The sequence below is a fragment of the Hypanus sabinus genome, chromosome 16 (genome assembly GCF_030144855.1).
Source record: "Hypanus sabinus isolate sHypSab1 chromosome 16, sHypSab1.hap1, whole genome shotgun sequence".
Lineage (NCBI taxonomy): Eukaryota > Metazoa > Chordata > Chondrichthyes > Myliobatiformes > Dasyatidae > Hypanus > Hypanus sabinus.
In genome coordinates this window covers 87,282,321-87,296,413 of record NC_082721.1, presented here as the reverse complement: position 1 = coordinate 87,296,413, position 14,093 = coordinate 87,282,321, and the positions used below count along the sequence as shown (strand labels likewise).

Genomic DNA, 14,093 nt, shown 5'->3' with positions numbered 1-14,093 from the left:
AATACCCTGTCTGTCAGAAATCGGCACGCAACGATTGGTGAAACTGCATCAACAATAAACGTTTACTCAGTGTTCCAGTGTCGTTTATTGGAAATTAAACATAATTACCTTTCTATTTTAAAATACATTGTAAGGATTGACAAAGCATGAGAAAAAATATATTTTACATTTATTTATTCGATACACTTTATTGAAATTCGTTATTTCAATTTCTTATAGCTGATACATTCTGAGGAAACATAATGACCAGGAGTGAAGCTGCGTTGTACTTATTTTTGTTTTACAAATTTTCCGATACTAAAATAAACAGAGTGCTTTCTACAATGTAAGTGGAATTTGGTCAATAAGATCAGTAGTGTTAGAATAGTTATGAAAGTGCTTTTCTGAATCTGAGACTCAATAAACGTCACGTTCCTTCGGGGGCAGCGACCAGCACGTCAGTCATCTGATCCCGGGCGCTGATTGGCTAATTCCATCAGCCAAAGGCGTGGTCACTAGAGGGTCGCGGCCTGGTTGTCGTTGCTACGTGAAGTCGAGCCTGAGTGGTTGGTATCCCACCGGGTAAGTTGTGCTTTTGTCCAGCGTGACATTTTTTTTGCTGAAAGCGTTTGTTTTGAATCAAATTAGAGATCACACTTCAGCTTCCTAAGCTTCTTTGACTATGGTTTGTATCATCGGGGGGGAAGGGAGGGTGGCCTATGGGCCTCGCGGTGTTGGAATGTTATTAGCATTGGTCTAAGTACAGATAACTTAATTTTAGTTATGTTATCAGATGCCTCGGTGGTGATGCTGAGGAGAGGGGGGGGTTTGAATCCACCAAAATATTATATTTCATCAACTTAATGAGCTCACATGGAGCAATACAGTCCTTCGGCCCACTCTGCTATGCCGAGCAAGCTGGAGAGTAAAAAACTAATCTCCTACCTACACCATGTCCATATTCCTCCATCTTTCTCACATTCATGTGCCTATCCAAACATCTCTTAAAATCCTCCAATGTATTTCTCTCTTACCAGCATACCAGGCAGCACATTCCAGGCATCCACCACTCTCTCAGGGGGGAGGAAAAACTTGCCCCTTCACCTTTGAACATTCAAAGGTTGCCAACTTCAGCGCGTGCCCTCTGGTATTAGACATTGCAACCCTGGGAAATAGATACTCCCTATCTACTCATCGATGCCTCTCATAATCTTATAAACTTCCATCAGATCTTCCCTCAGCCTTTGCTGCTCTAAAGAAAACAGCCCACTTTTGCTCAGCACATGCCCTCTAAACCAGGCAGCATCCTGGTAAACCTGGGGCAACCAGAACTGTATCTAATCCTCCAAATGTGGCTCAAGCAGAGTTGTATAAATGTGCAACATGACCCCTTGACTTCTGAACTCAATGCCTATTCTCTTTGAAAAAGGAACCATTCCAAGAGCCTTCTTAATTAACCACCTTATTGACCTGTGTAGCCACTTTCAAGGAGCTGTGGACTTGGAACAGCAGAGGTCTCTACTCAGCAACACTGTTAAGGGTCTTGCCCTTAACATTGTACTGTCTCCTTGCATTTGCTCACATTTATCTGGGTTAAACTCAATCTGCCATTTCTCTGCACATAACTGCAACTGCTCTATATTGTGCTGTATTCTTTACCAGTCTTCTACACTATCCACAACTTCACCAATCTTGGATTCATAATAACTTATGCTATTTTATGTATTGCACTGTACTGAAGCTGCAGAAATGTGTAAGTGATAATAAACCTGAATTGAATATTAATTTCCACAGAATCAACTTCCTTATCTATTGTAGAAATTATGTTAAGTGGTTATCTTAGAATGGGTTGAAAGTGGTCATGGTGGAAATCACCCTGAGCTAAAAGGTTTACATGATATTCTTTATTATTGTTGAAACCCTTTTTTACCTGGCATTGCTAGAAACATGGCTGGTTAACCCCTCGTAACAATCCAGTGGACTCAGCAGTGAGTAAACCATCTTTCTTGAATTCCATACGTCTAGGATCAATATGACTTGGTTCCCACCAGACTGGGAGGGCCAGGATGTTTCAACCACTCACACCCCAATTCGAGCAAATACTGTGTAAATGCTGCCCATTTCCTATTACCCGCCAGCAAGGAATAACAGATTCTACACTGCGTACATTTATAGGAAAGGTGTATTTATGAATGTCATTTAATCAAACGGTTATTAAAGGAGAAAAAGAAAATAAAGGGATCCAGCATTATTAAAACAGTCAAACCTGCACAAAGTTGGAGCTCGGATCTTCCGAGAGCCGGAGGTGTCCTTGTACTCAAGGAACCAACTGCTATTCACTGATCACCACTAGAACCTTCCATCTTGGACTCCATCTAGAACCTTCAACCAATTCCCATCCTGAATTTTCTAAGCTGAACATCACAACCTCTTAATTTAACGGTGTCCCAAATACTATCAGTAAAACTCTCTGCTTCTACAGAAAGCTATGAAATGAAATGAAATTTCCCACAGCATTAGCAGTAAAATCTTAACTAGGGAATTACATTAATATTTTTCATAAGATTTATGACAGAGAGAAGGCATGCTGTATCAGTGAAAATGAGGTGTACTTCAAGGTGGCTTATTTGCCTCTGGTACAGCATGGTAATGTTGCCGTTAGCATAACACTTTCTAGTGCCAGTAATCAATTTCCCACAGCTTTTTGAAAGGAGTTTGTCCATTCTTCCCATGACCACATGCGTTTCCTTCAGGTGCTCTGGTTTCCTCTTAGTAAGTTATGGGCATGCTATGATGGAGCCAGAAATACAGTGACACTGATCCGCTAACCCCAGCATGTTCTTGGAACTGTGGTCATTGACGCAAACAATGCATTTCACAGCATGGTTCAACATAGCTTTATTTGTCATAAGTAATTTTTTTCCCCCTTTTGGGGCACTACCATGCATTGACTGGAGAAGTGAATATGCTGAACCTGGCAAATCCTTCCATTTCTTAAGAGCAAAGCCTCTTCAGTTAATATCATAGTCATATAGCACAGAAAGAGGCAATGCTAAAGCAATCAGGTACTTGAATGTACTGATCATCTAGTCAAGTCAACTTTTATTGTCACTTCGACCATAACTATGGTACAGTGCATAGTAAAAATGAGAATGTTTTTCAGGACCATGGTTTACATGACACAATACAAAAAAACTAGATTGAACTACGTAATAAAAAAAACACAGAGAAAGCTATACTGGACTACAGACCTACACTGGACTGCATAAAGTGCACAAAAACAGTGCAAGCATTACAGTAAATAATAAACAGGACAGTAGGGCAAGGTGTCAGTCCAGGCTTTGGATATTGAGGAGTCTGATAGCTTGGGGGAAGAAACTGTTATATAGTCTGGTCGTGAGAGCCCGAATGCTTTGGAGCCTTTTCCCAGACGGCAGAAGGGAGAAGAGATTGTATGAGGGGTGTATGGGGTCCTTCATAATGCTGTTTCATTTGTGGATGCAGCGTGTAGTTAAATGGCCATGATGGCGGGAAGAGAGACCCTGGTGATCTCAGCTGACCTCACTATCTGCTGCAGGGTCTTGCGATCCAAGATGATGCAATTTCCGAACCAGGCAGTGATGCAGCTGCTCAGGATGCTCTCAATACAACCCCTGTAGAATGTGATGAGGATGGGGGGTGGGAGGTGGACTGCCCTTAGCCTTCGCAAAAAGTAGAGACACTGCTGGGCTTTCTTTGCTATTATTCCTATGCTTTGATAATTCAAGTGTTTCTCCACATGCTTAAAAGTTCTGAAAGTACCTGTCTTCATCACCTTTTTAGGAAGTGTTCCAGTTTTAACTGGCCTCTGGATCCCCTCTAAATCTATTACAGTCAGCCCTCCTTATCTGCGAGGGATTGGTTCCGGGACCCCGTGCGGATACCAAAAAACTCAGATGCCCTTATTTAACCTGTCTCAGTGAGGTGGACATTGGGACCCGGCAGTGGAGCTGTTCACGAAAATAATGACGATCACGATTGAAAATAAAGTGGAAATAATCAAGCAATCGGAAAGAGGTGAAATGCCATCGGTTTTTGGAAAAGCGTTAGGCTAAAGTCGGTCAACGATCAGAGCAATTTTAAAGGATAAAGTGAGAAAGGCCCTGCCTCGATGATAGCTACAATTAATACTAAGCAATGCAATGGTTTAATTATTGAGTTTTTGGGTTTTTAATCCTCCACATCAACTAGACACGGATGGAGAGCGCACTCGGTGGCGATCTATCACTGGATCCGACTCGGGAACTTCAGTTCCTGAGCCAGGTGCTGAAACATACGTTCTTAAGTGTTTTATATGCATAGAAAGGTGAAATATATACTATATACTAAAACAAATGTTTGACTGACGCTAAATAATACCAGATGTACCTGTTCCGACTTATTTAGTAAGGGAACTTCCAATTTTTTTAATCCCGATCCACAATAACCTATGCACATCCTCCCGTATACTTTAAATCATTTCTAGATTACATATAATATCTAATACAATGTAATTGCTATGTAAAATAGTTGTTATACTGCATTGTTTAGGAAATAATGACAAGAAAAAAAGTCTGTACATGCTCGAGCAACAAGTGCTGGAAGAGCACTTCTGGGTTTTCTGGATTCGCGGTTGGTTGAATTTGCACATGCGGAACTCGCGGATAAGGAGGGCTGACTGTACTTACTTTGAACCCATGCACTGTGGCCCTAGGTACCTCTGTCATGCAGTTGTTTGCTATCTCTCTACGCCTCACATAATTTGACATGCCTCTGCTATGTGGAGATTTACCAGGATCTTGTATGTATTAAAGGGCATGTGCTGTAAGAAGAGGTTTTGGGGCTGTTTCCTCAGAGTAGGAGTTCCCAACCTTTTCTATGTCAAGGACCCCTGCCATTAACGCAGGGAATCCTTGCTCCAGAGTAATGAAGGCTGAGGAAAAACCTAATTGTTTATCAAGTCTGTCTATGAGACATAAGTAGAAGAGATTCTGGTGTTTTTTCTTTTGACTCAAAATGTGTAATACTAGAAGGCATGTATTTACGGTAAGAGACGGAAAATTCAATGGAGATATACGGTGCTGGCTGTTGGGTATGTACTGTCAGGATGGTAGTAGAGAAAAATGTAAAGAAGCTATCTAAGAGGCCTTTGGGTTGGCACAAGACACATGGATTTCCTGAGCAACACAGACAAAACGCTGGAGGGCCTCAGCAGGTCAAGCAGCATCTTGGAAATGAATAAACAATCAACATTTCGAGCTGAGACTGTTCTTCAGAATTGGAAAGGGAGGGGGAAGATGCAAGCATTAGATGAGGGGAGGGGAAGGAGGCTAGCTAGAAAGTGATAGGTGAGGCCAGGTGGATGGGAATCTGATAGGAGAGGAGAGTGGACCATGGGATAAAGTGACGAAGGATTGGGTACCCTGGGGTAGTGGAGGATAAGTGGGCAGGTGAGGGGAAGAGGCAAGGGGGAATATAAGAGGAAAGGGGAGGGGAAGAATTATTGGACAGAGAAATTGATGTTCACGCCATCAGGTTGGAGGCTACATAGATGAAACATCAGGTCCATCTGCCCTGATCCCCATTCTAACATGTTAGAATGGGAATAAGAGTTAAGATGGTTGGCCACTGGTATATTCTGCTTTTGGCAAATAGAGTGGAGTTGCTCGACAAAGCGGTCACTTGCGTCGGGTCTCACCAGTGTAGAGGAGACCTCAGTCAGTCCAGATCGGGAGCAGCATCTCCAACATTGAGCACGGGGGCCCCCCGGGCTGTGTGCTCAATCCACTGCTGTTCACTCTGCTGACCCAGGACTATGCTGCAACACACAGCTCGAACCACATCATCAAGTTCGCCAATGACACGACCGTGGTGGGTCTCATCAGCAAGAACGATGAGTCAGCTTACAGAGAAGAGGTGCAGCAGCTAAAGGACTGGTGCAGAGCCAACAACATGTCTCTTAATGTGAACAAAACAAAAGAGATGGATGTTGACTTCAGGGGGACACAGAGCGACCACTCCCTGCTGAACATCGACGGCTCCTCGGTAGAGATCGTTAAGAGCACCAAATTTCTTGGTGTTCACCTGGCGGAGAATCTCACCTGGTCCCTCAACACCAGCTCCATAGCAAAGAAAGCCCAGCAGCGTCTCTACTTTCTGTGAAGGCTGATGTAAGTCCATCTCCCACCCTCTATCTGCATCACTGCCTGGTTCGGAAATTGCTCCATCTTGGATCGCAGGACCCTGCAGCGGATAGTGAGGTCAGCTAAGAAGGTCATCGGGGTCTCTCTTCGCGCCATCACAGACATTTACAGTACACGCTACATCCACAAAGGAAACAGCATTATGAAGGACCCCATGGACCCCTCATACAGTCTCTTCTTCCTCCTGCCGTCTGGGAAAAGGCTCCGAAGCACTCGGGCTCTCACGACCAGACTATGTAACAGTTTCTTCCCTCAAGCTATCAGACTCCTCAATACCCAGAGCCTGGACTGACACCTTGCCCTATTGTCCTGTTTATTATTTATTGTAATGCATGTACTGTTTTTGTGCACTTTACGCAGACCAGTGTAGGTCTGTATTCTAGTGTAGCTTTCTCTGTGTTTTTTTTAATATAGTTCAGTCTAGTTTTTGTACTGTGTCCTGAAAAACGTTGTCTCATTTTTACTATGATTTGCGTACCAGCAATTATGGTCAAAATGACAATAAAAGTGACTTGACTTGATAAGGAGCACTGGTTATAATAGACGGTGCCATCAGATTTGCAGGTGAAGTGTTGTCTCACTTGGAAGGACCAATTTGGGCCTTGAATGGAGGTCAGTGGGTAGGTGTAGCATTTGGAGGGAGTGAAATTATGGAGAAGGGTGAATGGACAAGGAAATCATTGTGGAAAGTGAGGGGGGCCATGGAGGTAAAGATGTGCTTGGTGTTAGGATCCATTATTTCCAGATAATAGAGGGAGGCATATGGAACATGTATAGGAGAAGATATTAGATATTTTTAGCTTAATTAGTTTGGCACAAGATCTGGCACTGAAGGGCCTCTTCCAATGCTGCATTGTTTGTGCTTTATCATTGCAAGGAGAACAAGCCCAGTCTCTCAGAACTGAAACACTCCACCTAAGGCAATTTGCTTGTGACACCCTCCTGTGCAATTATGTCCTACCTGTAGTATCTTGATACAATTAGTATTACATCACCATAATGGTCATCATTTATATCAGTGCTGCTATCAGTCAGTTTTTTAATATTTTGATAACATCATTGATTTAATCATAAATGCTATTGCTGTTATGGCCTGCTTTACATTGGGAAAATTGAACATTGATTTAGCCATTATATTATAGAGCAGCAAATCATAAACATGAGATTCTGCAGATTCTGGAAATCCCAAACAGCACACTCAAAATGTGGAGGAAATCAGCATGTTAGGCAGATCTATGGAAATGAATAAACAGCTGATGTTCCAGGCAGAGACTTTTCATCTGGACTGAGAAGGAAGGGGGATGATGCCAGAATATTCTGGAGCACTTATTCAGCCTGCAGGGCCAATCCTAAGCCTACCTTTGCTTTCTGTTTTAATTATCCATCCCACTCCCTATCTCACACATCTGAGTGTAGCCTTCTACATTGTTGCAAACAGACCCAATGCAGACTTGAGGATCACTACTTCCACTTGGCATAGTGCAGCCTTCTATACTTGATAGTCACTTGTGCACCTTTGAGTACCTCTTTCTTTACGATTAGCAAACTTAACTACAAAGCTCAATGTGCCCCCAGCTGTCACTTTTTATTCATTTGCTCTCACCACATTTGAGATGTTCCATTTGACTCATTAATCCTCCTAAATACCTGCTCTGCAACTGAAACTTAACCTGCTGAGTGTTTCTGCCTTTGTTTTATGTTTTAGATTTACAACACCTGTGGCTTTTTAAATTGCTATTGCTGTTAATAACATAACCAATATTATTTCGTATAATCTGAGTATTGTTCTTATCATTAAAGTCCTCATTAGCATTAATATTGTCTTTAGTGTTATGAACACCCTCACTGTAATTGGTGCTGTTTCTTCATGAATCTACAACTAATTACAGCAGTTATCTGAGTTAAGGCAATTTTTGATTTTATGAAATTTGCAATAATACAGCACAGCAGGTGATAGTCACAGCTGAAAGTAAAAGAATGGAATTATTTACAGAAATCTTGCCAAGCCAGGCACAGTGGGACTGAGTGCCAACATTCTATGTCGATGCAACCCAAGATGCATCGTCATTTTATTTTGGACGCAAGTTTAATTCTTTGCTCCACAAGTTAAAGATAATGCAGGGTACCTAACGTAGAACTGAAGAAGTATTGCTTCAGTGTTGCATTCGTTACCCTACTTTAATTTCATTACTAATTGCATTGAACTGCAGTCAATACCCTAAATCTATCCATTTGTAAATTTGTCTACTTGTTCCTTTAGAACGGTTAAAATCAAAATAGAGCAGAATCATGGAATACATTTCATTGTGAAATGAGAATTATGACTTGATTTTATTCCATGTTGCATTATTTTCTTAAATCTTTTCTTCCTTTTTCCAGGGAATAAAAATGATTGAGATCATTTGCAACGACCGTTTGGGAAAGAAGGTTCGCGTTAAGTGCAAGTATCCTTTCAAGATGGTGATCAGTGTAACAATTCTTTAAATTGACGTTCTTTCGTGTTCTTGGCTGGTGGTTGAGTTGGTGTCTTTGGTGCCCTGTTTTCCCTATTGGTTACGCCTCTGCATCCACAGATATAATGAATACCTCTGTATCCTTGCAAACAGTCATGTGTGTTAGAAATAGAGGTTATTGTGCTGTACATCTATATAAGGCTGTGACTAGTTGCAGAAGGAAATATAGCTTAACTTCCTAATAACTTGTTTTAGTTTTTTGTGCTGCAATGTGAAGAGTTGTCCTTTGCATCTCTTTCACATGGCATAAATCTGAACATGCATGGTTTATCAGTGTCTGCAGCTTGAATTATTTTCGTAGTAAAAATGTTGGATCTTTCTGCCCTCAATCATTCTTTTATCTCTATGTATCTAGAATTCACTTGTTTTAATAAAATAATGTCTTTTTTAGAGTAAGTCGCTGAATTTTATCTTCAGTTACTCTTCTTATTAGGAATAAATTGTGTCATATGTATATGCAGCCAATTTGCTGTGAGCCATGCTCAGAGTTCAGGTCACTGGCTGACATCATGCTATTCATAGACACTCTTTGTGAAATACTCAAGTTGGAGTCATGCAAACTTCCCACAAGGTAAATTTTCTCCAAGTATTCATTTTCTTCATAATAGTTTACTGTGGCTAAATTGTGTGTCATCTCCAAAAAAGTTGCAGTTACTTGCCTGGGCAACTTCTATGTTCAATCTCTACCACCTAAAACACAAACGTGGGAGTTGCATGAAACATAACTGGGTGCAAGTTTCCCTCAAAGTCGATACATTTCTCACTTGGATACATCCCAAAAATGAATAAGTAGAATAAAGTCCACTGGTGTTCTCATTATTCTGAGAAGCAGGTGAAACATGTGAAATTGGCATTGTCTCACTGTAGTTCTTTCCAATTGGGTTTAAGAAATTTTATTTTTAAAAAGAAAAGGTAATTTAATGCAATGTTCTTGTTTGTTGATATTAAAGAAACCTTGGCATCAATTTAAAATCTTTGTCTAAAAGCTATCTAGTTGTGAGTGGCTGTAACCTGCTTATGGTTGTTGAGTGCAGGTCAAGGTAGACCTTAAAGCAGAAAAGACATTGGGGGAGGTGATTTAGGTGGGAGGTTGGTAGTTTCCTGTTTGCCACTAGTGGGTGAAGCAAATGTTTAGTGTGAAGACTGCAGATCAATAAGGACTAGTAAGAGTTGTAGTGTTGAGTAAGCTGCTAAGGGGTAAATGGAAGACAAGGGTGAGAGGGTTGTTGGGTGGGAAGACTAGAATGCAACAAGTGGCATTTTGAGAAGAGTGGTGAAATCCGTCACATTGAACTCTCTCCATGTCGCCAAGAAATGTGCCTGTTCTATAACATAGTTAGTGTAGACACTTGTACTCTCCTATCAGGATTTGGCCCATAATTTCAAATCAACTGCTGAATCTCTGGAATTCTTGTCCTGTCTTTCTTTCGTTGCCATGGGGAAATGGATGTTGAAAATGTTTTTAGGACCATGAGATTCTTATAGGTCTGGTGATCATTTAAACATCCGTTATAGCATGATTATGGTAATTAAGCTCAAATTCTAACAGTCATTTACAACCAGGAAATGCAGCCTCTGGAGTGCCCTTATCAAAAGTTGCTGATTTTATGAATATATTTGTCATTAGTTGGGAATGGTTCCACTGGATCTCAAGATGCACTGATCCGTAGAATTAAAATGACAGCTGTAGTTTACAGAGCTACATCTGGTTTTGGATTTAATTATAAACCAAGGCCACTTGCAGCACTGTAGGATGGAATGTTTCACGTCGTGTTTTCTTTCCTTAATGTTTCTATTCCCCAGTCCTGATGATACCATACAAGACCTGAAGAAGTTGATCGCTGCACAAACTGGAACAAAATGGGACAAGCTGGTCTTGAAGAAATGGTTTGTATTCTTATTTGACTTTTATTGGCATTAGTTTCTTTAAGATCTTTTTTCTTAATTTTAAGCTCTAAAATGTTCTGTTGACTTCTCTTTCCTTCCCCCCCCCCCCCCCCAAATAAAACTCTCATCAATATTTTTGACCTCCAGCTGAATTTGAAACAGTTGCCATTCTGGAGTGATCCAAGTGAAAGAAGACCATTTATCTAATTTCTTTGTTCTAACGTTATTGTTTTCTAATTTTAGGTACACCATTTTCAAGAATCATGTTCAATTGGAGGATTGTATCCTTTGCTCTTGTAATTATGCTCAGTTCTGAATATGTGGGTGTTGAGTGTTGCTGGGAGGAGGTGGTGGTTGTGGGCAAATCTTTGAAATCAGTACCAGATATTATCAAATTTGTCCTTAAATTTTGCAAAATCCTGTCTCTGGTGAAGGGAAAATTTCAGAAGTTATCCTTGGGAAGTCAAAAATACAGAAATAATTTGAAAATGTTTTTTATTTGATAATGAAAAACCATTCATGAGGTATCTAAAGTGTCTGGGCCTGAATTGTATCATCCATCTCTAATCCTTCAAATGTGTGGCATGTTGGGACATTTTAGAGGGCAGTTTAGAAGAAACGTCACTTGGCTAAAGTTGGCCAGGGCAACAGCTGCCTTCCCTGAAAGGTGCCAGTGAAACATTGAAATTTCAGTAGTATTTTTGGTATTATCTTTTTGATTCCAAAATATTTAATTATTTGAACTTACGTTTCTCAGTTCCTGTAGAGTTAGTGGATTCCAGTTATCAATCTGATAAATTAACTGGTATGCTGTCATATCTTTAATATAATGTAGTGGATGCTTCAACAGGATTACAAGGAATTGCCGGCACATCAAAACTTGCGGGACAATTTTGGACACAGTATTGCTAAAGCGCAACACTCTGAATCTGGGGAAATACATTGGTCTGGTGTTTATAGTAGATAACTTCTCCTGAATAGGCATGTAGTTTCACGAACAGCATTGCTGAAGCAGATAACTAACATTACCTTTATGGTTCTAGAGTTTATTCAGGGTGCAGAATGGTATAGTTAGTAGAGCTGTTGCCTCAGTGCCAGAGATCTAGGTTCCCGAGTACTGATACTATCTAATTGAAGTTTGTATGTTCACACTATAACTCTGCATGCCCAATTTTCCTCCTTCCTGTAGCAGTGTGTGTTAGAACAGTACAAGCCCTTTGGCCAACCTTTCAATCTACACTAAGATCAAAGATCAATCTAACCCTTCCATGTAGTTCTCCATTTTTCCATCAATGCCTTTCTAAGAGTCTCTTAAATGTCCCTTGTGTACCTGCCTCTGCAACCGCCCCGTTCCATATTGTAAGTTATCTCTAGTGTATATGTGAATGGTAGATCCTAGGGCCTCAAATCTTGTGTTCTAGGTTTTTATACACTGTAAAATGTCACCAGAAAGTTGACTGCAGTGTATACTTGTTGCACAGCATTTTAAGTGTGTGTGCCTTAACCAAATTGCCTTCAGATGAGATTCATGATGGAATGAACTTGGAGCTCTATTATCAATGAAGTGTATTCCAGCCTGAGAAGTTTGCCACAAATAACAGCTTGCGGGGAAATAAGCTTATGGCTTCAGAATGAACACTTGTGCTTTTCTGAACAGTACTTATTTTTCTTTAGTTTTGTGAAATTATTTCAGAATACTTGATTTCTTTGTCCAATACAAGTTGCTTTTCATTTCCAGTGTTTATTAGCAAATAAAAGTATCAATCTGTGTAATTGCACACGTATCTATTCCTTCCCATCCTGACCATAATCTCTTCTACTTAGCACACAGTATTAGACTAAATTTTGCCTTGAGTATGCTGCTACACATGGGAGTCTTGCTGTTGCTACTGTTTCCATTCATTTTAAAATATAAGAATTGCCAACAATCTAATTCAAGAAATTGAAGCTTTATATGTTTTCTGAAATTTAGAATCTCATGTCTGATTTAACAAAGATTGAAGGAAGCCATCTCATTGCATATTCCCCCCTCGTGCATCCACCCCCCCCCCCCCCATCTCTGCAGAAGCAAGTTCATTAACTAGTTTGCATTGTTAGCCGGGTATCAGAAAACCACTTCTGTGTCTTATTTGAATGGAATTAAAGTGGAGATGTGCTTTACATTTGTGTGTTTTATTTTTAATGTGAAATTACTTGCCTATGCAGCCTGAATTTGACTGAAATATTTACTTTGTTGGCCAATTTTGGAAGTATCTTGTAGCTCAATATTCAAGGATTTAGTTTTGTAATTTATCTTTGGTTTTTAAACTACTGAGATATCATTTTTAAATGATTGTCACTTACCTGAACTTGCCAAAAACCATTTTATTCTTCTCCCCACTAGAAAACCATTCCTAACTTGATTTTGCCCTTGTGGCCATCCTGGTGCACAGTCTGCCCAGGCTTCAACCTGGAATAGCAGAACTGGTGTATTCTCTGGATTTTAGGAGGATTAGTGCAGAATCCAGAAGTTTCTAATAGGACTGGACAATTGAATGCAGGAAGGATGTTCCTAGTAGCTGGGAGTCCAGGGCCAAGACTCATAGTTGAAAGATAAAGCCAAGTCTTAGAGTACCACTGGATCCAAAAACTTTTCCCTGTTAAGTAGTGAACCTGTGCATGTGTCTATTGTTCATTGAATCCCGTGTCGTATGACCATGATTGTTCTACAGAAGTGGTTTGCCATTGCCTTCCTCTGGGCAGTGTCTTTACAAGATGGGTGACTCCATCCATCATCAGTAGTCTTCAGAGATTGCCTGGCATCAGTGGTCGCATAACCAAGACTTGTGATATGCACTGGTTGCTCATATGAACATCTGCCACCTGCTTACATGGCTTCATGTGACCCTCATGGGGGGGCTAAGCAGGTGCTGCACCTTGTCCAAGGGTGACCTGCAGCTTAACAGAGGGAAGGAGTGCCTTACATTTCCTTTGGTAGAGATGTATCTCCAACCCCACACGCACACAGTCTCTACCACAGAAAGCAATTGAAGCCATTTACTAGGCAGTGAGCTGGATGTTCTTGGAGCAAGAGGAATCTTGGGACAAAAACTGGAAGAGTGGCAGAATTTGAATGATCTAATAAATCTCATAGAAATACAGTACAAAAACAGGCCTGCATAAGCTAGTCCTATTCGGCCTATATCTTGCTAAAACTTTTTCCTTGATGTGTGGCAACTAACAAGTTGAAGTGTCTATCAAGTTGTGTTCATCTTAGAACAGTAAATGGCTGAACATTTGAACCACATGGCTCAACAGTTTTTAAAAAGCTGCAGGTTCACTTCAGAATAATTTTGCAACCAGTCTTAGAAAGCATTTGATATTATTCTCTGAGTGTGAACATACTGAAGATCCTACTGTGGGGCTTTCATGCTCTGGTTACATTAAACTCATCGTAATGCACCAACATGATGTGGATGCTTCTAACCATTCTTTGGAATAACCTGATTACATT

The 14,093-nt window shown here is 40.6% G+C and overlaps 1 protein-coding gene across 1 annotated transcript; it reads left to right on the top strand.

Moving 5' to 3' along the window:
* Positions 1-420: 420 nt before the first annotated feature.
* Positions 421-12,760, top strand: ubl5 (ubiquitin like 5). Its single transcript, XM_059992377.1, has 5 exons — positions 421-561; positions 8,580-8,644; positions 10,517-10,600; positions 10,844-10,881; positions 12,120-12,760. The coding sequence occupies exons 2-5, from the start codon at positions 8,589-8,591 to the stop codon at positions 12,161-12,163; spliced, it is 222 nt and encodes a 73-aa protein (XP_059848360.1). The 5' UTR covers positions 421-561; positions 8,580-8,588; the 3' UTR covers positions 12,164-12,760.
* The last annotated feature ends 1,333 nt before the right edge of the window (positions 12,761-14,093 follow it).